Source organism: Bicyclus anynana, chromosome 3, assembly GCF_947172395.1.
Source record: "Bicyclus anynana chromosome 3, ilBicAnyn1.1, whole genome shotgun sequence".
NCBI classification, from domain to species: domain Eukaryota; kingdom Metazoa; phylum Arthropoda; class Insecta; order Lepidoptera; family Nymphalidae; genus Bicyclus; species Bicyclus anynana.
In genome coordinates this window covers 16051052-16077947 of record NC_069085.1, presented here as the reverse complement: position 1 = coordinate 16077947, position 26896 = coordinate 16051052, and the positions used below count along the sequence as shown (strand labels likewise).

Here is a 26896-nt window from a genome sequence, read left to right as displayed (position 1 = left end):
ACCGTCATCATAAAATAGAACATCTATAAAAATCGCTGTGTCAGTTGTATCGCTCATTCAAATGTACCGTTCCAGTGGCCACTCGGTTAGGTATCACACTCGTACCGAAATAAAATGTAGAAATATTTTAGAATTTAAAATATCTTGAGTATTTTCCATATTAAGGATAGAGGAAAGCAGCTGTACTCACATGAATTTGCGGGAATATGTTGGACTATCAGCCCCTGTAGCCAAGTGCTACGTCGACTCTCTTTCTACAATCGCAAACGCTTCGAAGATTAGAAAATGGATGGGAATGACATGTTGTGCTATGGACAGGTCAAGTGATCAAGATCTGTCATTCCCATGATATAATCAGGCTTCCTTTATCATTATCAACCCATATTCGACTCACTGCTGAGCACGAGTCTCACGAGCACGAGGATGAGAGGGGTTACACCTTACTTAGGTTTTTCCTTCACCTTCTGAGTCGCGTGATCGTCGCCTTCGGCCGTGGCTAGTTACCACACCATCGGCAAAGACGGACCGCTAAGCAATTTAGCGTTCTGGTACGATGTTGTATAGAAACCGAAAGGATTTTCATCCTAATCCTAACGAGGTAGCCCGCTACCATCTTAGATTGCATAATCACTTTCCACCATATGAGAGTATGGTCAAGGGCTAACTTAAAAAAAAAAAAAAAGAACCAGATGCGCGTGAATACGAATCGCTAAAAAAAACTATGAACGAATGATTTGAGAGGCTTTGAAATTAAAGTTTTTTCCCACTAGTTCCAAAAATCGTTTCGTCTGTAACCGTATAGCCATAGACTCAACAAGTGACAACAGACTATCGTGCTGTAATTTCCGGAAAGAGATTAATGGGTATATAACAAAATAAATTTCTAACTTTTATTTCAATCCATAAATAAACAATTAGGATGACATGTCCGTCCATCCAGTTACGGTTGCCAAAACTCATGCATAAGTAATATTATAAAAGCCCTTTTTGAAACGCTATTTCTGGCTCAGGTAAAGGTAAACTAACTCACCTTTTAGTTACTTCGAGTTTAATTATTAATGTGCCCTCAAGCCAGTCTAAATCCAGATTTTTCTTTTTAATTAAAAGCAAAATCTGGAACGACCGAAAGTTCGGTTTCGGTTTCGGCCAAAAATCAAGTTTCGGCGGCAGTTTCGGTTTCGGCCAAAATAGACCGAAACTTTTGCCGACGCTCGCGGCCCTGTTCGGGAATTGTCGTGCGCCGTTGGGATAGCTCTGTATGTAGCAACAAAACTTAGTCAGTGGTTATAAACGACCAAGTCTCGGATTATTTATTTATTTATTTATTATTCAACAAAAAACACATTTAAATTAAGCCTAACCATAGTGCAACACAAACCACAGTTGGTTTTACCGTGCACAGGTTAGGTTAGGTAGGTAGGTAGGTAGGTCATTACTGGCAACACGCCAGTAATGTCCTACAGACGGTAGACCTTTTGACGGCCTCCGTAGCGCAGTGGTATGCGCGGTGGATTTACAAAACGGAGGTCCTGGGTTCGATTTCCGGCTGGGCAGATTGAGATTTTCTTAATTTGTCCACGTCTGGCTGGTGGGAGGCTTCGGCCGTGGCTAGTTACCACCCTACCGGCAAAGGCGATTTAGCGTTCCGGTACGATGCCGTGTAGAAACCGAAAGGGGTGTCATTTTCATCCTCCTCCTAACAAGTTAGCCCGCTTCCATCTTAGACTGCATCGTCACTTACCATTGTAGTCAAGGGCTAACTTGTAAAGAATAAAAAAAAAAAACACGCACTTATTGAAGCTACTCACGAAAAATTAACTTGATAGTAACCAGTTGTGATTGAATACAACTGATTACTATCAAGTATCAGGAACACAACTGATTACGTCAGTAATTTTCATTTCTTGGTAACTCAGTTAGTTACCAGAATCAAGAATTTTCGTAAATAAAAAAGTTGATCCGTCTCATCGAGATGAAGCTACTCACGAAAAATTAACTTGATAGTAATCAGTTGGAAAAATGTTCTACAGATGCCTTGATAGTAATCAGTTGGAAAAATGTTCTACAGATCCCTGACTATAACTATTGTCTTTAATGTATTTACTTAAATATGTTATATTAAAACTTCAAGTTAAAGATAGTGCCTTTATTCATTACAATAATTCTATACAGACTTCGCCAAATACATACAAAAACATTAACAATTTGGAGACGAAACCGAAGGACTTAGCTAGTTACAACTATGAAGCATGACCATGAATTGAAATTAAAAATAGGGCAGTGACCACATGTGCGACTAAATCAGGTAATAGCGACATACATTTCAAGGGTATTCTGCCAATATATTTATCAGTCCTTACCTTAACATCTAGGCAATCTAATTTTAGGGCTCCCACAGACTGAAGACAATCGTATCTTATTTAAGAACAAAGGTAAAAAAAATTCATCAGCTTGAATATTATTATTTTTCATGTTGCACAGACTTCGCATCTTTGGAATATTAAACAAATTGAATATTCTTTTTCATGTTAAACAGGCCTTTCACCTTTGGAATATTACCTACCTAGTTTAAAGTTAATAATCCAAAATATTACACATATAAATGCAATAATTATACATATATACCAAATGCAAGAATAAAATTTCTTACTACAAGACCAACTACAACTTAAAAGGCTAATACGTAGGTTTGCTTATACGTATGTACATTATAATGAACAATTTTGTTTGTTTGTTCACAAACGAGTATTAAATAAATGTGAGAAACGATGTGATGCCCAAAGTCGCGTGAACAATACAACCAAATTAAATGCAAATGTTGTGGGTTTTCAATTTCTCTTAACAAATTGGAATGCGCGTTCCAACAAGGTATAAATAATGACGTCACTAATAACATCGAAGAGTTGCCATAATTTAAAAATACAATCGACACATTGTCCGCAACTCTACAAATATAATATCTAGTCTGTGGGTACCCTAAGGTCACATGGTCTAAAATTAATTTCTAAGGTTCAAGATTTAAAACTGGAATCTCAACAGTTCTTAATTATCATGATTTACAATCATAATATTATTTAAATGAGGATATTTATAGATATTTTAAAAATACAGATAACTAAAGGCTTCTATACAAATTTGTTATAATAACTTAGGTACATCTTCAGTTAATAATACAAATAAATAAAAAGTTGCTTGTTTATACATTCTGTGAACAAGAAAGTTTACGGTTATTTCAGGATTTTAACGGATCTCGTGGGTTTAATAACTTTTCAATGCGAAACCACGAGAGGCCAAAATCCAGTGAGATGTTTTGACTCTCTAGAGGCGATAATATTCGCTTACCTAAAACGTGTTAATATTACAAACATGCCTGAAAGAACAGATTATTGAACTTCCATTTTTAGCAGTTATATTTGAGATGGCAAGCAGTGTACCATTTGATGGTAAGTGGAAAACCATCGGCTATTAACAGAGGAATACTTCACAGGGCATACAAGGAACGCGCCATCCTACAAAGCGCCATCTTGAGTCTACCAACATGAGTCGTAAGTGATAAACCTCGTGTGTCTGTAATTACACCGGCAAACATGCTTGTAATCAGTTAGGTATTTATTAGCATTAGCTTATTGATTTATAAGCTCCACAAGTCGCGAAAAGCCAAGCCGCATGGTGTGACATCGTGCGGGATAAAGTCGTGAATGTGTGATAGGCGTCACGACCCTCAGTAATGAGGAACACTACACGGAGGGAGAGGACATTGATATTCGCCTAGCACTACATTATAGATTTGTTTTTTATTTGCCATTTTAATCATTTGCTTCGATTGATGAAATGTAAAACAAGTAACTATATTACTTAAGTACTAAGTTGTATATCTCTAGAGTCACAACATCTCACTGGCAAAATTACGTTAAAAATTCCCGCAGACCCCAAAGTTTTGGCTTTGTTTGTTTTCATTTATTCTCTGTAATCATCACATGTGCGCCCTACATTACACATGTTTTGTAGACGTGTTGGAAAACCGACTTCAAATCGTTTAGAAATTCATATATTTGAGGAGTGTAGACACATAATACATGTTAACAGTTTATAGTGTAAGAGCCTGTAGTCGCTACGAAATTGATGAAGGTCTATTCCCCACAGGCTCTTGATCTTATAGAATAGTTACACTAAATAAGAAAGTGACAAAAGTTACACTTAAGCGGGCTACAGACCTACAAAACTGCAGTTTAAAGTGTAGTTTTATATAATCGAAATTTCAATGAAAATCATTAAAATACTGGACAGTTATTGAGTTTTCAGTTTTGCCTACACACTGATGTTTGACCTGAACAGATTTGTTTTGTTTCTCTTTGTTTTTAAAAAGAATATTTGCCATATCTTTCAAATACGACCAATATTTCCGTTGCCCTCCAATTAGTCGGAAAAAGACTGCGTTAGGCGTGGGCACGACAATAGTCCAGCGGACGGGGATCGAACCACCACCTCTCCGTGATGAATCCGGCCACTTTACCACTGAGCCATCGAGGCTTCAAAAGATGACATTGACTGTACAGTTATAACTGCACTCTGTATGTCTGTAGCCCTAATTAATCTTTCTGATGTCAGCCACTGACGATCAAATAACCTCACATGCCTGCAGCGCTAACGGCTTGACGTCCGATAAAACTGATCGTGTATTGATCACGATGTGCATGACATCATGCCGATCGAGGCCAACACACGATCAGTTTTATCAGTCAATCGTTAGTGGCTGACATAACACTTACCAAAAGGTGTTAAAATCGGCCCTAAGCAAAATAACTATACAACATTACATATATAAAGTACACAGCTATACACAGATGCGGATAGTCTTATACTAAAATAAAAAAAAATGGTAACGTAAGTTATGCTAATTCGTAGGCACACAAATCCTCAACTAAATTGGCATGTCTTGAGTGACGGATCGCTTCACGGAACCCATCGTTAAACTAATGCTATCAAAGAGCATCTTGTGTGGGATCAAGAAGTTTCGGTTAATTCTATCTAACCTCCTTCAGTCGACCTCTTTTCCACACAATCGTAGCTTTACTTGTATATATAAATATTTTTTGTAGAAATGGAAAGGGCATCCAGAGTAGTAGTACTATCCTATCAATTTTGACTTAAAAAATAAAAAGTGAAGGTAAAATATTGACGCGTCTTATAAGGGTAATGCTAGCCACTCACCATTCGATAAGCCCACATGCCTGCAGCGCTAACGGCTTAGCCGATAAAACTGATCGTGTGTTGGTCGCGATGTGGATGACACCATGCCGATCGCGACCAACACACGATCAGTTTTATCGGACGTCAAGCCGTTAGCACTGCAGGCATGTGAGCTTACTTGATCGTCAGTGGCTGACTTATGGGTCTCTTAAAAACCTAAGTAACACCCTGGTCACAAGTCTTGGAGCCTACTCGAAGTTTTTTTCAATGGCACAAGAGGATATATATTATATCTTGTGGCATAGAAAGAAACTCCGAGTAAGTAATAGAATAGTATAGGTAATAAATATTTTATTTATTCCTTTATGTCAGATTTATTTTCTAGACTCTATGGAAATGAGTCAGAGAGAGTTGTTACAAAATTGACAAGAAGGAGAATCTACTATGGTCAATAGTAAAAAAGCAATGAAATATTATAAAGCGAACATAATTACCCTGAAGATACGAGTATAATAAATTGATCAGATCTAGATGGCATTTCTGCACTAGGTCGTATATTTTCTCGAAATATACAAAAATTAAAAATACATTATAATGAATCTCGCCAAGTAATGCCTGCATATTCAACATGGTTCAGGATTTGTGTACAATGGAACCGGCAGTTCAGTAGTGAGGTGTGCGAAATAACATCATGCTCCTAGTGTATGCCCACAGTGTTTGCCCACGCGTGGGCGTGAGCTAGACCGCGTTGCCCGCGCTGTGGACCCCGTTGACGCTCAGTGGTATTGTGTTGAATTCATCCTCCAGGTCGTCGGTTTTCCTGTGAACAAATAGAAAACATTTAGGTACTTAAACATTATAAAAATGTTCATCCATTCACCTATCTGTGGTTTTTATTCAAGAAACTCAGCTAAAACCTAACAGCGTGAAACTACCTTCTTATTAATTATCTCACACCGATTGTGAACTATTTATTTTAGTTTAAATTAGTATTGTTGCCATGAAGCGAGTTGCAGGGATTCGCTGGATGCAGGTGGCTCAGTATCGTGATGTTTGGAAGTCCCTACAAAAGGCCTACGTCCTGCAGTGGACGTCCATCGGCTGATATGATGATGGTGATGCTTAGTGTATTATTAAAAAAAATACCATCTAGTTTCAAATTCGAAATCAGGGTTTCTTAATCATAAGCCAGAGGGTCTAGTGGCAGTTTGATACAGTTACTATCGCTTAAACGTAAACGCGAATTTCTAAGGAAATGAGACAGCGCCATCTAGTGGCACTACTGCGAAACTGATTCAATTCCATATAAATTTGCATCAACGTTCACGCGATAGTAACAGAATGAAAATATTGAAATCTCCCACTAGGCACACAGTTCACTCGTTCATTCGTTCCTTCTCACATTTTGATAACAGTCTACCAATTAGTATTATTAATTAATTATAGTATTGATTTAAAGAATGTTTAAAAAAATATTCATCTATTTTCAAACCCATCAGAGATTCTTAGTCAACAACGTACGCATCGGCATATGATTCGATGACGAGCTTGCTACATCACACGGGGAAAATTTCGCGACTCATTTTAATTTAACGAAGACAAGTTCGCGCGAAAAATCTTATAACTTTTCCATTAAAAAGAACTATAAAGCTTATATTAAAGTTTACAGTGACCTATTCCTATATGATGGCATAATTGTATACAGCTGAAAGCAAAAGCTTGTATATTATAGTGATTCTATAAAATATTTATAAGCAATTCACAGCTATATAACGAGAGTACATTCAAGAAACGCTTGCCCTTTTATAAAAGGTACAATAAAAAGCGTTTCTCAAGGTAGAGTTAATTGGGTCTTATTTCATTAGGAGCTTTTTTTGAATAATTCTTAAACAATTTATTCCGAAATGCCTCGTCAAAGTTGTAAAGAAAATATTGAATACTAGCTGACCGGACGAATTGAGTTCAGAGTTCAAAAGTAGACCATAATTTATAGCAACAGTGTGAACCAGTGGTGTGTGGTGGTTTTTAACTAGGGTAAGCATAATACATTATATAGCCGTGATAGCCCAGTTGATATGACTTCTGCCTCCGATTCCGGAGGGTGTGGGTTCGAATCTGGTCCGGGGCATGCACCTCCAACTTCACAGTTGTGTGCATTTTAAGAAATTAAACATCACGTGTCTCAAACGGTGAAGGAAAACCATCGTGAGGAAACCTGCACATCTGATAATTTTCTTAATCCTCTGCGTGTGTGAAGTCTGCTAATCCGCATTGGGCTAGCGTGGTGGACTACTGGCCTAACCCCTCTCATTCTGTTAGGAGACTCGAGCTCAGCAGTGAGCAGAATATGGTTTGATACAATGAAAAACAATCACCAGGCAATGGCGGCCTTATCAAGCAATTTCTAACAGAACGACCTAAGTACGCTATGTAAATAAACATTTTTAAATCACTGAGAGTGACATAAGAGCCGTGAAAGAGTAACATTAAATACATAAAGTGATAAATAAAGATTTTCCCGCTGTAGCATAATTAGAGGTAATGGAGCCGACTCTTTGATGTTAATCTCCCTTCGAGATCTCTGTAAGCTTGTTTACGAATGATGTAATTAACTAAGCTTTTAATAGCACATAACGAAATACGTCTGCCGAGAGGCGTATATAAATAAAACATGGTTAATTTTTGTTAATTTGTGTCGTTTCTGTTGCGCGAACGAAATCAATATTTTATACTACAGACTAGCGGACCCGGTCAAGCTTCGTTTTGACATAAATGCACTTATTCTCTATCCCTACTCTACCCTTCTATACCTCTAACCCTACCCTACCCCTACCCCTACCCTACTACTACTAGTTTTAGCGAGACTAACGAACAGCAATTCATTTTTATATATATAGATATGTTACGTGCGAACGAAATCATAGCAAAAAGTTATACGAATTTTGCTGAACCACTGAGCGCACACATTTATGTATGTATAATTTTTACACTTCCACACACAACTCGACATTGTCAACAATTTTTAGATATTATTTGTATAATAACTAATTTTCGTTATTTAGGTACTATGCTAATCAACTTTTGTTCGCCTCAGTTTCGACGCGTTGACATATCTAATAGTATAAACGACCTTTGAACGAAATACATCACATACAAGTAGATTGGCGATCCCACACTAGAAAACGTAGTGTTGGTCGACCCCCACCAGGTGGACTGACGAGATCAAGTCGCAGGGATTCGCTGGATGCAGGCGGCTCAGTATCGTGATGTTTGGAAGTTCCTACAAAAGTCCTATGTCCTGCAGTGGACGTCCATCGGCTGAAACGGTTGATTACGATAAAGATGATGATGATGAATATTTGTGTAAATCCACTACAGTAACTCAAAGTTAGAGAAAAGGCTAGCATTTGAGATCACAGTCAACGGCTCACTTGTAATTTAATAAAAAAACAAACATTTTCCTCAACAAAACAAACGACACAGACAAACTAAAACAAATAAACCTTCCCCACACAACTAAGTGCCAAGATAAAGTCAATTAAGCAACAAGCACACGGAACGTAAACAAACCGAGTGGGACATCCTTTGTACGTTTGTTTCTCTCAAAAGCTTTTTCAAAAGCACAGAACGGTTGAAGTAGTCGCCTGTGGTTTACGTTTTGAATTAAGCGATCCTTCAGCAGACTTCAGACTTCAGACTCTAAACTGGAATACTTCTTTTACACTTATTTAGAAATCTGATAATCTTCTTTCTTTAAAAGTTGAAAACTGCCGTCCATTCACTTTTATTTCAAATTTTTTTTAAATATTTGACAAAGCTATGTACCAGAGATGGCTCTTAGACTTAAGGGTAAAATATACAAAACGGTTGTAAGACCTGTCGTGCTGTATGAAGAATGTTGGGCGGTGAAAGGGACGGATAGTAAACGAATGCATGTGAACGAAATGCGTATGTTGAGATGGATGGTGGTGTGAAAAGAATAGATAAAATAAGGAATGAGTATATAAGAGGAAGTCTGAAGGTGGCGCCTATGACAGAAAAATTGAGGAGCTTGGTATGAACATGTAATGCGTAGAGAGGAAAGTCATATTACTAGAAAAATGTTGAATGTGCAAGTGGAAGGACATAAGATGAGAGGAAGGCCAAAGAAGAGATGGTTGGATTGTGTGAAAGAGGACATGTGTGTAAAAGGAGTGGATGATGAGTTGACGAATAATAGAGACGAATGGAAAAGATTGACATATTTTTCCGACCCTACTTAAGTGGGATAAGGGTAAGGAGAAGATGATGTACCAGAGGCTCGTGGAATTAAGTACAAAATTTAAGATACCAAAAAACAGCAGTATAGTTTCCAGAAAAATAAATCTATCACATTAGAACATGCCCTATTCTCCCATAGTTTTATATTTCGACTTGTCAAAAGCTTTCGACTTTGTATCACACGAATTTTCTTCCGAGTATATACAAACTATAGCTCTGCCCAGTTTCACCTGAGTGGGGTCTACTCAGGTGAAACTGGGCAGAACTATAGTCCCGTCAAAAAAGTCCCAAGTCCTGAGGTCCTAGTTTGATTTGATAAATCGACATTCTCACTCTTGTCACAGTACTAGCGGACGCCCGCGACATTCATCTGTGTGAAATTTAGTTTTTCGCATAACCCTCGAGAACCATGGATTTTTCCGAAAAGTAACCTGTGTTAATCCAGAATAAAAATCAATTTCCATTCCAAATTTCAGCCAAATCGGTTCAGTAGTTGCGGCGTTAATAGTAACAAACATCCATACAAACTTTCGCGTTTATAACATCAAACAGAATTGACTACACCTGGCGTATACAAATAAACCTTGTATACGAGTACAATATTCACTGTTTGAATGGAAAATACGAGTTGATACATACTGTGGACTGTTGGAAGTTAAAAGAGAACTTTATTTGCAGAATACGTACCGCGTGGATGTAAGTTTAGTCGTATTTAGTTAGTGGGTAGTGCACAAAAGAGCTCCTAGATGGAAACTTTACTCATTGTCCCAACTCGCCAATTCGCTGTGTGCCTTGCGGTGCTGTTTAGTTTACTTCGTACTGTTTACTTGCACGAATTTCAGTTGCAATTCATTTATTTACAAGCAAATATAATTCATTATTTTTCTTTCTTCCGGGATATTCTTATATTCTGAGAGTGCGATGTCCAGCATACCGAATTTTAAAAGTTTGTTAGCCAACGTCGCAGAGTCGCTTTGCCTTGAGGCGCGCAAATCTAAGTTAGTTTATGTAAGTTACTCTAAGTAGGAGTTGTAGGACTCTTGGACTTGTGGCTTGGAAAGGTAGCAGGTTTCTACGTTCGTGACTCTAAAGTCTAAGCCCTCCATCTTGGCGTAAAAAAACCGGCAAAGAGCGTATTTTCTTTAAATATTTATATCATAAAATATCACCAGTCGTTAGTCACTTTGATTCGCAGTAACCCTTTGAAAAATTGTTAAATATTAAATTTCTGTCTCTAACGGAAACTAAGAGTGGAATTCATAAACGTTGTGGGGACGCCCCTAGGGGATCGTTCACCCGCTGAGTGTCGAATTTAAACTCTATATGCGTTAGAGAATTCGACACTCAGCGGGTGAATGGTCCCCGGGGGGGTGCCCCGGCAACGTCTATGAATTCCACTGTTAGTCTCTGGCGGCTGGGGACATGATTCCTCCATATATCTCGTAAAAACATCAGATTAGTAATAGAAACAGAGGCCTGCGGCTTAACGTACTCTCCGAGACATTAACAAATTCTTTAACTCTAGCTGAGGAGCTTTAGTGACAAGAATATTGAGAAAGCTATTCAAAAAGTGCTTTCCGAGGCACAAATGTGACAGCACCAAATTCTAAACTCCGGGCTGAGAATTTTTACTAATAACGAATAAAGTTATGAGACAGTGTGCGGGCGCCCTAAAGTAAACAAAGAGTGACAAACTTAACGGCGTGCAAAAAATCAATACAGTAATTCAGTGGACGTATTTCCCGCGCCCAAACAAACGCCCTGGCCACAAATCAACGCTAATGGAGGCGCTTCCTGCGTCGCGCTTATACCCTGATTACACCCAGCGAGTAGAGTGGTGAGTCAGTACTACTTAGTGCACTCGACGCTTAGAGGTCACGGGGTGTACAAAACCTACCTCTTCGCGATCGGGAAAGCTCCTAGCGAAATGCTTCTTTTACGAAGTGGAAGACACTCCGAGACACGCTATCTTTCAATGTGTCGCCTGTAGAGATCTGAGGCTAGGAGATGTGAGGCTACTTGCACAAGGAACGAGAAGTAATATAAATTCTAAAAGCCTGACCACACGTAGCATACGTATAGTGAGCAAGAATGGCAGAGATAGGGGCAAATGCTAAGAGCGATTATGTTGAGGACAGAAGAGAGAGAAAAAGCGGAAAAACAGAAAAGCAAAAATAAGTAGAGTTGGTATGATGAAATGCGTCGCGGTGCCATACTGACTTCGGAGTCTAGAGGAGGTCGTAAAAAACATGCTGGTCCAAGTCGAGAAGGAGAAGGGAGATTTCCTCCTCGGGGAAAAAAAGTACACTCGACCGAGTGCTAACTGTAAACACGTGGCCAAGTACTCGGCCGAGCAACAGGCCTAGGTCACATGGACCCCGGACTATTTAACTATTAAACGAGCATACGCTGCCTGTAAGTAAAACTAAACGCAGTTACATATTTCCGGGTGTTAGCGACGTACCAAAGGCGCCAGGTGTAACCAATGCAACACGTTGAGGCATACAACGTTGACGTATTACAATCGCATAAGAAGTGTTATATTTAACATCTTTCATGTACCGAGCAACCAAACCATGCTTTTATACCTTGTTTATGATTTAACCTTCGCAGATACCTGCCATTTTGGTTTGGTTTGTCATTAACTCGGCAAGTAAGTTCAACATACTTCTATAGTATATCGTAGTATCCCTCCACTTCTCTGCATTTTTTGTCTCGCTCACTCTTTCGGTGAGTCTGAATACTTGCTTGCTCAGTCAACCAAGTAAGATTTTACTGTCTCGTCTCTACTCGGTTGGTGTAATAAGGGTATAACTGCCACCGACAAGCCACTTCGTTACGCTAAATATAGCCTCAATACGTATACTAGTATTGTGGCATTCTTCATCGATCTAGAACTTTCCTCGGAGCTATTTATCAGCGTTTACGTGATAAGTAATAAAGCAGAAATAATAGTGTGATAGAAATAAATGCGCCATGTTACGCCTCGCCAGATCTACACCGACATTGATGAGGTGTTATTAAATACTCTAAGATCATTATTAAAACAATCTTCACCCATCTGTTTAATGGATGAAACTGTTTTATATCAAATTTAGTACTGTACCTACTGTTAATACTTATTTGGTATAAAAATACTAAAAACTCGAATTCTAATATCTATACTATAATAGTATATAATATTATAATATAATATTATAATATAATATTATAAAGAGGAAAGATTTGAATTTTTGTTTGTATGTTTTTAATATGTTTTGGAACTACTGAACCGATTAGAAATTCTTTCTCTGTTGGGAAGCTACACTATCCCCGAGTGCTATAGGCTATATTTTATCCCCGTATTCCTACAGGTACGTGAACCACGCTGGTGAAACCAGGTGGCGTCTGCTAGTAATTCATAACTCCTAAATAACAATCAGAAGAAAGAAATATATGTGCTGTAAGTAACTCAAAGTTTAATTAATATCTTATTCGTAACAAGGTATTTTCACTCGCTTGTCACTTTACCATCAAAGGCTTACGAAATCATAAGCGTAAGACTGAAAAACTTAAAAGACATTTAAAGTTGTTCGTGCAACACTTATCTACTTTGTACCAACGAACTTCTGTCAGTCAATTTAAAAATAAGTCGTCTGCTGTAACTGTCTGAATTAAATGTTCAATCAATATGTGATTTACAATACGCTCTGTCACGCACAGTAAAGCTTGTCACGTTACACACAAATACACGTGATTTACTTAACCAGAAACGTAAAAACATTTCCGCAGGCACGGACATTTAAACGGAATCATTTACTTTAAATCAAACTGGTACGATCTATATGTATCTACTTCGCAATATTGAACGGCAGAACTCTCTCACGCGGAAGCTTGTCACGTTGCAGACAAAGGCTCCACGTGAGTCACGTAAAGAGCGGGGGCACACGATGCGTTGCGGCGCCGCATCGCAAAGATTTCACCGTATCAGCGGGAACACGAGCGATGCGGCGCCGTAGCAGCGTTGGACAGTCTGTTAATAAAGTAATGTTGTGACGCAAAGACAACTGAGCGGTGCCGCTCCAACGTCGCAACGCACCCGTCCCAGCCGCGTCTCGGTGGTTGCAAGTCCGGTGTAGCGCTGGAGCGCATCGTGTGACATGCCACAGATATTTCTATGTAAGACGACGCAGCGACACCGCTCCGGCGCCGCACCGCCGCCGCAACGCATCGTGTGACCCCGCTCTTACAGTATGAGAAAGTCCGCGTTGTACAGTTCATTTAAACTGAATGGAATGCTGTTGATCGATAGATCGCTTTAGTATTTTAGCTTTAGTTTTTCTCACACGCAGAGAATTAAGAACATTCTCAGGTATGCAGGTTTCCTCACGATGTTTTTCTTCACCGTTTGGAACACGTGGTATTTATTTCTTAAAATGCACACAACTGATAAGTTGGAGGTGCACGCCCCGGACCGGATTCGAACCCACACCCGTCGGAATCGGAGGCAGAGGTCATACCCACTGGGCTATCACGGTACCTTACCACGGTTCCGTAACTTAAACTGCTTCAATCACGTTTAAAGTTGCAGATAAATACACCACGTGGTTGAAATTAAAGTTATAAAATTAAGGAAAATCTAAATCTTACAGTTCCTTAAACACAAACTTTCAAACCAAGTGGTAAACTTTCAGAAAAAATTAAACAATTTTTTTACCTAACAACTTTTTCGTGCGTGCAAGAGGCAAAAGATCACACACTCTTCATCATTATCCCTTATTGACAACTTACAGCTCTTTTGAACGTGCAAACTGTCCCGTTACACACACATAGAGACTCGAGACTCTGGAAGCTAAACACATAAACCTAAATACAATTTGTCTGTCACGGACATTTAAACGAACGCTTTTGCCGTAACTCAAACTCGTTTGATCAATATACTTTGCAATAAAGAACGACGGAACGCACGATGTAACTTGTCACGCTGCCCACAAAGTCTCCACGTGCCTCACGAAACCCAAGGCGTTAAAAAGTGTAAACTAGTCTAGACTGTACAATTCCTCAAACGAATATTAAAAACGAATATTTAAACGAAGTGGTTTGCCGTAGTTGAAGTTCAAAGGTTTGATCAATATCAATTTCGCAGTACCAAGCGACACGGCTCTTTCACGCGCGCTTGATCTAGTCACGTTGAACACAAAGGCGACACGTGCTTCTCGGAGCCAAAAAGTAAAAATGTAATTTACGTGACTACTTTAAATTAAATTGCAATTTTTTGCGTGATTCTGTAAGATTAATTACAGCTAACAAGTGAGGTTGAGGTATCAGCGAACTTAACATATAAATGTCATGGGAAATACGCCGACTATTGCCGTACTTACTCCTAATACAGTCCAGATAATTATTTGACGGGTAAATGGAATATTGGTAATATTTGTTTAAAAAAAAATATAGTATTTTCATGTGAGTATCACATCCCGATTCCAAGACTAAGTACTGAGATTCTCTCGAAGAAAGAAAACCCCAAAAAATCTATAGCCCGACCCTGGACTTGTTGCTAGGACCTTTTAGACCATGACATTGAAAGAAATCCAAAGATGTTACAATACTTGTATTTTACATAAATAGAATAACTTTCCATTCACATACGTCATGTTATATAGAAAAGCTACACGCAAATAACGAAATCATAGGCGTTACTGTTAGATTAGTTTCACCTGCGCCAATTAAATTTAGAACGAAACATTGTCACGGTAGGTTAACTTTACCTATGCGTTGTTCTAAATCTAAATGAAGGTATAAATAAACTAACAGTAATTTAAATTACTCATTATTCTTTACGTTTTTATCTCTAATCATATAAGAATAAGCATTTATTGCTTTCTCCAATATTATTGAATGCATGTTTTTTTCTCCTAATTGCGGTTCGTTTGTTTATCCCGATTTTCCCGAATCTGAAATAGACCTGTGAGAATGAAGTTAGTAGCTGAGTATGTACCTACCCTACATGCAGTATAGAAAATGATCGCTAAAAGCTAGCTAATAATACAAATGCATATTTACTTATAAATGTATGATTACATTACCAAAACAGATTTAATTACATGAAAAACTTGACTTGGAGCTAAAACCAAATATTTGGATTAATCAACTAGTTATAAAAATTAAAATCTTGACTCACTCATAAAAATAATTTTAAGATGATTTTATATTTAATATGTTTTAGCCATGCCTCTTGGGTTCATGTCATACCCCTTCCCTGTGGAAATATCAGGATTAGAAGAAATAAATCTATTGGCTATTCTAGACTATAATCTATATCCCTGCCTTTAGGTATTTCTTTAATTTCATACGAAATTCGTTCAGTCGTTCAGCAGACGTTAACTTTAACGTATATTAGTTGACATATACGAATTTGAGATCCTGAGTAACAAATGTCATCCTGTGCATACTGATGTCAATTCGTGGATATCATACAATAGGTAGATGACAGTTCTCAGTTGATTTGTTGTTCATTTTCAATAGCTCAACGGTCAGAGCGATCGGACTCATCGCGGAGGGGTGGTGGTCATATTAAAAAAAGGATGTGACAAATATTATTCAAAAAAAAACAAAACAATTTTAATAGGTCCAGCAGGAGCCATAAGTGCGAAGTTACTCCTTTGTAACTGAACGTTATAGTATCAACAATCCAACATATTGTTAACGTAATTAGAGGATTATTTATCTTCCGGGTTTCAGTGACGTTGATAATAGCAATACAAATCTATATCTCCACCTTATGTTTCAATATTGTGTGAGATGTCAAATACAACGTCACAAAGCGCATATCTCTGTAATCAATCTCGGCACCGGGCTCCAACTCTGTCACGCTGCATACAAAGTCAGGTCAGTCATTCAGATATACGTCAGGTGTCTCACTTGGTTACTGTCGCTCAATTTACGAGAATGCCATCTGTGGCAACACAAAGATCCTGCTAACTACATCACTTTCCATCTAATAGTAAATTAACGTATCATCATTATCAACCCATATTCGGCTCACTTCAGAGCTCGAGTCTCCTCTCAGAATGAGAGGGGTTAAACCAATAGTCCTCCGAGCTGGCCCAATGCGGATTGACAAACTTTACACACGCAGAGAATTATGAAAAAACTCTGGTATGCAGGTTTCCTCACGATGTTTTTCCTTCGGCGTTTTGAGGCCCGTGATATATAATTTCTTAAAATGCACACAACTGAAAAAGTTGCAGGTGCATACTCCGGATTCGAACCCACACACTCACCAGAATCGGAGGCAGAGGTCATATCCACTGGACTATCACGGCTCTTTATATCGAAAATTAGCCTAAGTCTTCCAATTATTGAAAACCGAATTGAATAATGTTAAATTTTGAAATTGTTCAAAAATATAAAACGTGCTCTAAGAGAAATCTGTAATATGAATTAGTTTACAAAGCGTGACTTATCGTCAAACGTGCTGGCGGCGTGGCGTGAATCAGCCAATAAATCATAACACGCCTTACAAGGAAACGTTTCAAAGAAAAACTTGTGAATACATTTTCAAAAAATTTAACTGCAAATATATTATTTAAAATCATTGACCTCTTATAACAAAAGGACGCACAATCATGTAGAAAATTTCATTTAAAAACTGGCCAATTTTACTTTAACAGTTATAGAATTATTGGTAAAGAAAATTATACCTAAGTAAAGGCCTTTAAATATAGTCCAATGTTCAATGCAATGCAATTTTTTTGCAAAAGGAGCAAATTCCATGTATTGTTTAAGGTTGAATTTGCAAATGCGACTACTTGAATTGAGCGCCAAAAGTAGTGTTTGGCACTCATTGAGTGGGGACGTTTTTTGGTCGCTGATTGTGCATCCACTTTTTGATAGGAGATCGATGTGTAAAATAAAATGAAAAAATCGTTTACGACAAACAATACATCCACCTCCTTTACACACTACGAGTAACTAACCAAGGGTTCAAAGCTAGTCGCAGTACTTACTAGCTAGCTAGCTATCTAGTAAGTACTGCGTTGGGGTATAGTACAGGAGCGGTACAGAACAAGTTTTCAGCTTGCCTCAACTACCTACACAAAAATGTCGACCAGCTCTTAGACTATAACTACAAGGAAGGATAATTATTGTGAATAATCTTACCGTTTCCTATATTTGTATATGATGAGCACGATGAAGGCGTTCCCGATGAACAGCGCCGCTATCAGAAGCGACGGGATGACGATGTCTGCGAACAAATAACAATAAATTACTATTATCCTTTTTACTATTTTTTTACTTTTTATTACCTAGTCGTATTAGGCCATCTTTTTCCCTACCACCATAGAAACGGAATGTGTATAGACGCACTAGTTGTCGTCGCGTGGTTTCACCCGCGTGGTTTCCGTTCCCGTAAGAATACGGCGATAATAGCCTTCCTCGATAAATGGGCTAACACTGAAAGAATTTTTCAAATCGGACCAGTAGTTCCTGAGATTAGCGCGTTCAACCAAACAAAGAAACAAACTCGTTGCTTTATATATTAGTATGAATTCCTAATAGGTAGTCTGCTTGGTGGATATAGCCACGCCATATAGCATTTATAATGATGTTACAAACAATGATTATTTTATACTATAGATCGATTACGTCCCTACAAAATCACCGCATAAAGTGATCCGATTAATAGGCTACAATACTGAGCGCACACATGCACAAAACTGAATTCCACGCGGACGAAGTCGCGGGCGTCCGCTAGTAGGCTATATTTTAACCCCACATTCCAACAGAAATTGAAACTAGGCGTATAAAACCGCGAGGCGTCTGTTAGATTCAGTATAAAGTACAAAGTCGGTCTCCAATTCAATATGAATATTATGTTTGAATATTTATTCACACAGAAAGATCTAAGTCCACTTAGCTAAGTGGAACAGAAGTGATCACAAAATAATTTTTTTAAGGATGTCTCAGTAAAGCGAAATATTATAACGCTAGGAGAGTCTTATTTCACTTTAGTCAAATAATAAAGAGAACAAAAAATGTTTTCTCAAGTTTATATCAGTTTTTAAGGATTTAAAGTTTTTGTGATTTTTATATTTAAAAAAAAACTTTCAGCCATTTTAATTCCACCTAATAAATATTATCATGTTGTTGTGAACAAAGATATTTTATAGTTCTTCACCCTTAGACCCTATCGCAAAATCCGTTCTTAGTTGCCTCCCTGACCTCCCTGCCAAATTTTAGCTTGGTACATCAAGCGATTTTCGAGATTTCGTGATGAATGACCTTTCGCATTTATATATTAAGATACAGTTTGTACAGTTCCTGAACACACAACTCGACATTGTAGACAATATTTACATACTATTTGTTTAAATAACTTGCGTTGTTTACTATGCGACTCAATGAAATGCAGTCAATTAGCCGCTTTTGGTCGCATCAGTTTTGACGCGCTAGTGACATCTCTATTGTAAAATCTTTGGTGCCTACTCTAGTAAAAAACCATAAAGCCTTGTTCGGACCTCTTTAGTATATAGTCGAGTAGCGAGTACTTTAGTTGCTAAAATACCTGCTACTACTGCCCAATAATCGTTCGCATTTGCTGGTGTACAGCTTACAATCTACAACGCATAAAGTAAATAAACTAGTTAAGCTAATTTTATGGCTATATTAGAAGAAATGGATAAGGAAATTTTTGCGATTACCTAATCAAAGCTATCGGTATGAAAATGGAACGCATCGTATTGTCATAGAGTATAGAAATCATTAAAACTGACGCATTGTCCGTGGTTATTATGAATACGAAATGTTTCGAAGGACTTAAAATAATACCCTCCGCGCAATTCAACAAACACCTGTGCCACGCTCCAGTGAGCAGCAAACCGCGCACAAATCTGCCAAGTTACGCCTCACAGGACGTCCGCCTTAACTTTGTATCAAAATTAGAGAACGGGAAATTTACGCGTTCATATTAATCAACTCGTCTACATGATGCTTAAATTACTGTGGTGGGGAATAGTGAAGGCGAACGGTCACAGGGTAGATCTTTCAACCCGATGGTCGGATCCAGCGCCGGCCCGAAGCAAATTTTAAAATGGAGCGAGATTCAATTATGGCGCCTCTCCTGTTTGCTCCTAATAGACGATACGAGATCTATACCTGTGCCTATACCAAATTATGAGTATGAAGTAAAATTGAACGCGAAGATCTCGATCGTACTCTGGGGTGACCAATCTCGATCATACTCTGGGGTGACCAATTAAAAAACAATCGCAGTATCGTCTATGGTTGACTAGGATTATCATTTAGGCGCCCTCTAGGATTTGGCGCCTGGAGCGACTACTATATTCAAACACCGCCTTCGCCTTCTACAGTACCGTCCAAATAGCCAGCGATAGAGGAACATTTTACAACAAAAGGTGACTCACCAAGTTGGTCACGATAAGGGACTGTTGTCATGAGTGAGAAGGACAAAAATTAGTTATTAATCTGGTGCTTCCCGAAAAAAAAATATGAAAAACTTGTAGGGAAATTTTCGGGATTTGCCGCTCGTCTATTGGGCCCTTCAAGTTATTTTGATACAGGGCCCCTGCGAGGCAAGGTACGCCACTGGACTTAGCATATCTATACAAATATTATAAAGCTGAAGAGTTTGTTTGTTTGTTTGTTTGATTGAACGCGCTAATCTCAGGTTCTACTGGTCCGATTTGAAAAATTCTTTCACTATTAGATAGCCCATTTATCGAGGAAGGCTATATATTATCCCCGTATTCCTACGGGAACGGGAACCACACGGGTGAAACCGCGCGGCGTCAGCTAGTAATTTATAGATCTTCTAGAATGAATACTATCCACTTAACTGTCTCATTTGTCCCGTGGTTAGCTGGTTCAGCTACGGATAATGAGGTCCAGGGTTCAAATCCCGGGTCAGGCCAACAAAAAAAAATAGGTTATTGGGATTTTTCTTAAAAGGAAAATCTTAATAGCAGCCTGGAGTTGGAAAGTCGGTGTTAGTACACCCCCGTGCCTCGGAGAGCACGTAAAGCCGTCGGTCCTGCGCCTGATCTCTCATCTATCGTGTCGGTCTGCCGTCCCATCGGATTTCGAGAGTGAAGGAAGAGAGAGTGCACCTGTGCTTGCGCATACACTTGTGCACTATAATATCTCCTGCGTACACGGATCTCACCATGAGATTTGCCGCCGTGATCGAAAAGTTGGTCGGGAGCATATTATTATTACTATCCACTTAAAGAGCAAAATATTTCACATCGCGACCTTGACATTAAGGAAATATCCCAATAAAATAATAGTCAAATTACAAGTGAACCCTTTGAAGACTTAATTCCCGAAGTTGTCTACAATTCTGATGCCACCATTAAGAATTCCAACTCCCGTTTCTACTTCGCAATTTACATAAATACCTTCTGTTACGGAGATCCAACTACCGTTTAATGGAGTGTTAAATTGTTCGTGATACTTGATAAAGACTTGAGGGTATTTTATATCGGTTATTATAACTCAAATTACTGCTTAATTGTGGTAATTTTCTGCTTCTGATATTTTATCGCCTCTTACAGATTTTAAATTACGATAATTAATGTATAATTTTGTTTCTCGAATTATAATGGCCTATTGTTTAAACCTCTTTCCTAAATTAGAGTTAATAATTTTCCGCCTACATCTAATTTTCTACTTTTGTTATTTGCGAAAATTTATAAGAGAATGTTTTAATCCGAACTGAACACATAGGTATTTTAAATACGGTTTTGTTTTTAAGTCTATAGCCTGTAAAAACATTATTCAAACCCCTGTACATATAACCAGTAGGTTTGACGGCCTCCGTGGCGCAGTGGTATGCGCGTTGGATTTACAAGACGGAGGTCCTGGGTTCGATCGGCTGGGCCGATTGATATTTTCTTAATTGGTCCACCAGAACTGGCTGGTGGGAGGCTTCGGCCGTGGATTGCTACCGACAAAGACGTACCGCCAAGCGATTTAACGTTCCGGTAAGATGTCGTGTAGAAACCGAAACTGGATTTCATCCTACTCCTAACAAGTTATCCCGCTTCCATCTTAGATTGCATCATCACTTACCACCAGGTTAGATTGTAGTCAAGGGCTAACCTGTAGAGAATAAAAAAAACCTACATATGAAGTACGTTTTAGCGTTTTAGCATAGGTAGCATAAATGCAGATTCTAATCCGGTCCGGGGCATGTACTTACAACTTTTCAGTTGTGTGTCAAACGGTGTAGAAAAATATCGTGAGGAAAACTGCATACCAGAGAATTTTCTTAATTCTCTGCGTGTGTGAAGTCTGTCAATCCGCATTGGGCCAGCGTGGTGGACTATTGGCCTAACCCCTCTCATTCTGAGAGGAGCCTCGAGCTCAGCAGTGAGCCGTATATGGATTGATAACGACGAAACTGTCTACTGGACGACAATTTAATGTACTATGAAAAAACATGAATTTACAAAAAAAATCGCTCATATATTGTTGACCTTTTTTTATATTCTTTACAAGTTAGCCCTTGACTACAATCTCACCTGATGGTAAGTGATGATGCAGTCTAAGATGGAAGCGGGCTAACTTGTTAGGAGGAGGATGAAACTCCACACCCCTTTCGGTTTGTACACGGCATCGTACCGGAACGCTAAATCGCTTGGCGGTACGTCTTTGCCGGTAGGGTGGTAACTAGCCACGGCCGAAGCCTCCCACCAGCCAGACCTGGACAAATTAAGAAAATCTCAATCTGCCCAGCCGGGGATCGAACCCAGGACCTCCGTCTTGTAAATCCAACGCGCATACCACTGCGCCACGGAGGCCGTCAAACCTACTGGTTATATGTACATATACTTACCAACTATCATGTTAGCCTCGTTGTGCGGCAGCTTTGTGTCCCCGGCGACCTTTGTGGCCGCCTCTTCTGTAACAAAAACTGTACTTTACACCCGGTTCTACAATAGCATAATAATCTACAGTTAAAACAATAACATTTCAATATATAACTCAAAGAAAAATTAAATAACTTGGTTTCCTCAAGTGCTTACAGTTATTTACGCGATACTATAGGCCAAAGAAACTGTTTAACCATTTGACTCCTAAATGGACGACCGGTCGCCGGATCCGGATCGTATCCGTTACGTGACATGTAAAAAATATACCTAACGTAAACTAAGGGCAATATGCGAGCACAGTATCATGCTCCGCGCGATAGAGGAATATAAAGATTTTTTAAATGGCTCACAACGGTAGATTAAAACCGCATTCCCTGACTGTCGGCTTCTTCAACGCAGACGGGCTTTTCGATAAAATACTCGCGGGCAGCGAATGGTTAAGATATTTTTTTGTCTGTGTGTCTGGTCAATTCTCTAAAACAACTAAACAGTTTTTAAAAGGACCTTTCATGGAGATGAAAATTATATAGGAGAGGCAATATTTAATTTTTATCCCGGAAATCTTCGGAATCGGTATTGATTCGTCGTTCATGACGTTTGTTTTTTTATAGGTTTCACCGGCTTCACTGCGATGGCTTGTAAATACTCATTCTGTATCATTCTCTACCTTAAACTATAACTTTAAAAATTTACTTACATACTAACATGGCAATTTAAATAAAAGCTACTTGCTAGTGTTACCATCTCTTTTGCCTTCTAAAAGATTTGCTAGGTGTAGACAATAAACGGAAATAGGAGGAAGGTAGAGATTGAATCTAGGACCTATCAGATCAAATTACGTAAGTTATTTGACGGCCTCCGTGGCGCAGTGGTATGGGCGGTGGATTTACAAAACGGAGGTCCTGGGTTCGATCCCCAGCTGGGCAGATTGAGATTTTCTTAATTGGTCCAGGTCTGGCTGGTGGGAGGCTTCGGCCGTGGCTAGTTACCACCCTACCGGCAAAAACGTGCCGCCAAGCGATTTAGCGTTCCGGTACGATGCCGTGTAGAAACCGAAAGGCGTGTGGATTTTCATCCTCCTCCTAACAAGTAAGCCCGCTTCCATCTAAGACTACATCATCACTTACCATCAGGTGAGATTGTAGTCAAGGGCTAACTTGTAAAGAATTAAAAAAAAAAAAACACTGTTCAATATTGTTGCTAATCGAATTCTGTGAAATAATGTCAAACGGAACACGTATATCTATATATACACGTTATCAGTGCATATACAATATACATTCCTTATCACGGGCGCACAGCAAGCAGGGCAGTGCAAGTATTATTTAAGATACTCTTAATTATGCTACCAATTTGAATAAATATGTAATACCTTTACACTAGCGGACGCCCGCGACTTCACCCGCGTGGAATCAATGTAAACTTTCAACCCCTATTTCACCACTTTGAGGGTTGAATTTTTAAAATTCTTGATACACATATTATTTCGTAATTTCTTTATAGTTTATGGACAAATTTTTAAAACTTTAACTCTATAAATGAAGGACTTTCCATACAAACTTTCAACCCCTATTTCACCACTTCTATTTTTATTTTACAGGACAAAAAGATATTATGGATTATCTATATTTTACAAATTTTTGCTTTTACACGTACGGGGCCCCTGTAGTCTGGGGCCCCGTATCGTATTGATACGGCTGACACGGCGGTAGCTACGCCCCTGGTTAACCTGAATCAAAGGCGTAACTTAAATAATATAAAAACCCATATGTGCCTGTAATTTAAAATTTTACCATCAAAAGCAAGCCACTAAACAACCACACAATACCTTTTTCTCAAATAGATCTTGCTCAAAAACTTATTATAGATTTAAAAGCAAATATTGATATAATTTTCCTGCAACTAGCATAATATACTTTGACATATTAATCATAGATTATAAAATAAACAGAACAGAACATTGAAACGTCATGTTTGTATCCTCTGTACACTTGTATAATATTAAAATTCCAAAAAATCACTTAATTCAGCCACTGACGATCAAGTCATCTCACATGCCTGCAGAGATAACGGCTTGATGCACATCGCGACCCACACACGATGTGGATCGTTAATTTAGACTGATATTCATGAACTAAATTATTAGGTATATATCGGTCCAAGCAATCTCCTCTTATGATGTACTTTGTAGTTTAAAGCTAACACAATTACTTCAGATAAGGCACTAATTATTATACATAATAAATGTAAATATATTTTCATTATATTGCTATTATAACCTACATTAAAACCACAACCGAGCAATGGTTCAAATATTTGCACTGCGCTCTAGAGGCGTTTTAAATTACACGTAAATTAATTACTCTAATAAAACTGTATGCGCTAATAAAACCCCACCAATAAAATGTGGATGTAAAGTAATGTCAATGCATTGCGTGCACTGTAATTTGTAAAAAGTATTAGATCTCCTGAAGAGCCAATCACCTTGCTTAACACTCTCTATCAAATCTATCACGTAAGTTCTTTACAAATTTAGTTGGATCATGTAAGATAAAAATAGGCAATGGTAAACAGTTAAATGGCAAGTTAATTAAATAAGAACGAGGGATCCAAAAACCCCTTAATAGTGTTAAGCGTGCATCCTTGTCTTAAGTTCTCTACAAACGCTACACTTTAGTCTGTTACTCTAATGGGTCGTTATAAAAGGCTTCTAAATTAATTAATAAAGTTCCAAAAACCTACATCCCTGAATTGTGTGTCCCTCTGTGAATGTGCTTGTCTGAGTTTCTGTACAAATCCTACACTTTAGCCTGGTTTTGTAGCGAGCCGTTAAAAACGGCTTTTAAAAAGCATTAAAGTCCCAAAAACCTCAAATTAATTCAGTTATTAATTTCTATAGGTACACCTTATGAGAATACGAGTAAATATTGACGGGAGATTGATTAAAATTACCTACCTTCCCACAACACAAAATAAAGAAATTGGAGCAATATTAAATTTATTCCTTGCTCCCGGGGGTTGACCGGGGCAATTTTGCTTAGCACTCGCTTGGGAATTAAATGAAAATAATCAATCTCCGGCTCAGCAACAACAAGTTTGTTTTCTTGGAATGGAAAATCTTGAGATTTTTTCCAACAACGACACAATAAAATAGGCAGAGCAGAATTTTCCAAATTAAAGGCAAAATTAAATTTCGTTCAAGGACTCATTTAGAAAAATCTTTCGTTTCTACTGTAAAGACATACATTATCAACCGATATCCTATCTTCTCTCAGAATGAGAGGGGTTAGGCCAATAGTCCACCACGCCGCCCCAATGCGGATTGGCAGACTTCACACATGCAGAGAATTAAGAAAATTCTCTTCCTCACGATGTCCTTCGCCGTTTGACACACGTGATATTTAATTTCTTAAAATGCACACAACTAAAAAGTTGGAGGTACATGCTCCGGACCAGATTTGAACCCACACCCTCCGGAATCGAGGGCAGAGGTCATATTCACGGCTAAACACACCTATATTTTTTATTGTGATCATGTGTAAGCGTATTGCCTCTAATTTAAGTTTGTAAGTGTTTGTAGTATACTAACTTTCAATTCACATATGCTTAGTATTACTACTAAGTTTTAGAAAAAACCGCGAGACTAAGACGCCTACAGCCAAAAGATTCAAATATCTCGGATATTCCAATCCCCGCGGCTTCCGCAATTTTTTAGTACCTCAAAATTAAATAAAACCGGCCAAGTGCGTGTCAGGCCACGCGCACTAAAACTATAGGGGCCTTGTGTACTACGGAACCCTAAAAAAGTAAACCCTTATACTGACTTTGTTGACAGTCTGTCTGACTCCAACCTAGATACAGATGGCACTAAAAATTAATAAAGGAAAGAAAATACGTTTTCTTTCTTTCACATAAAGAAAAGTTTTCATCTGGTAACTGTCTTAACTCGATTGTTCATGATCGAAAAGTTAAAGACTTCATTATGTAAAAACTAAAAGATTAAAAAAATAAAGCCCTTTCTGAACAGAATTGAAAATGTCGTCGTTTGCAAGAACTTTTACAGGTAATCAATTTATTATCAACTCTTTCATTACCCGATAGACCACGCAAGATGAGACGAAGATATCCTCTGAAAGATAATATAATCCCTCCTCTAAAGCAGGGACTTCAGACAAGTTAAGGACCTCTGAATTTCTACAAGAAACATAGTAGACGACACACTATATAGGATAATGTATTTTAAAGGGTCTTGCGTTAAATTTATAAAAGATTTTTAAGCTAGTTATTCACTAGGCATGAAGCAAATATTTAACAATAGACCTTTATTGCCCTACCTTAGGTTTTATATTTGAAACACAATTGTGTACTATTGTAAAGATATCTTACTATTTAAAAAAAGTTGAACGTAAGCAGCGCTATACTGTAGATTTTTTTACAACTCGACAATGTAAATCGAAATCGTCTCTATCTCTCACTTTCTAATACAATACTACAGATAGAGATAGAGACGAATCCCAAACTCCCTCTGTCGAGTTATAAGACCATTAGTAGTTACAGAAAAGCGCTACAAA

General features: G+C 38.3%; 1 protein-coding gene across 2 annotated transcripts in view; it reads right to left on the bottom strand.

The window, feature by feature from the left end:
* Positions 1 to 2131: 2131 nt before the first annotated feature.
* Positions 2132 to 26896, bottom strand: part of LOC112054787 (uncharacterized) — a 143324-nt gene continuing 118559 nt past the window's right edge. The window contains exons 7-10 of one of the 2 annotated variants that reach the window (XR_008252372.1): positions 22289 to 22354; positions 17593 to 17677; positions 2546 to 6010; positions 2132 to 2490 (exon numbers count right to left, since the gene is read on the bottom strand). Coding sequence is in view for 1 of the 2 variants with exons in the window: in XM_052891035.1 (XP_052746995.1) it covers positions 5929 to 6010; positions 17593 to 17677; positions 22289 to 22354 (233 nt within the window). In the remaining variant the exon portion in view is untranslated. Of the gene's footprint in view, positions 6011 to 17592; positions 17678 to 22288; positions 22355 to 26896 lie in introns of both variants that reach the window. The other variant, XM_052891035.1, reaches the window with a different exon arrangement.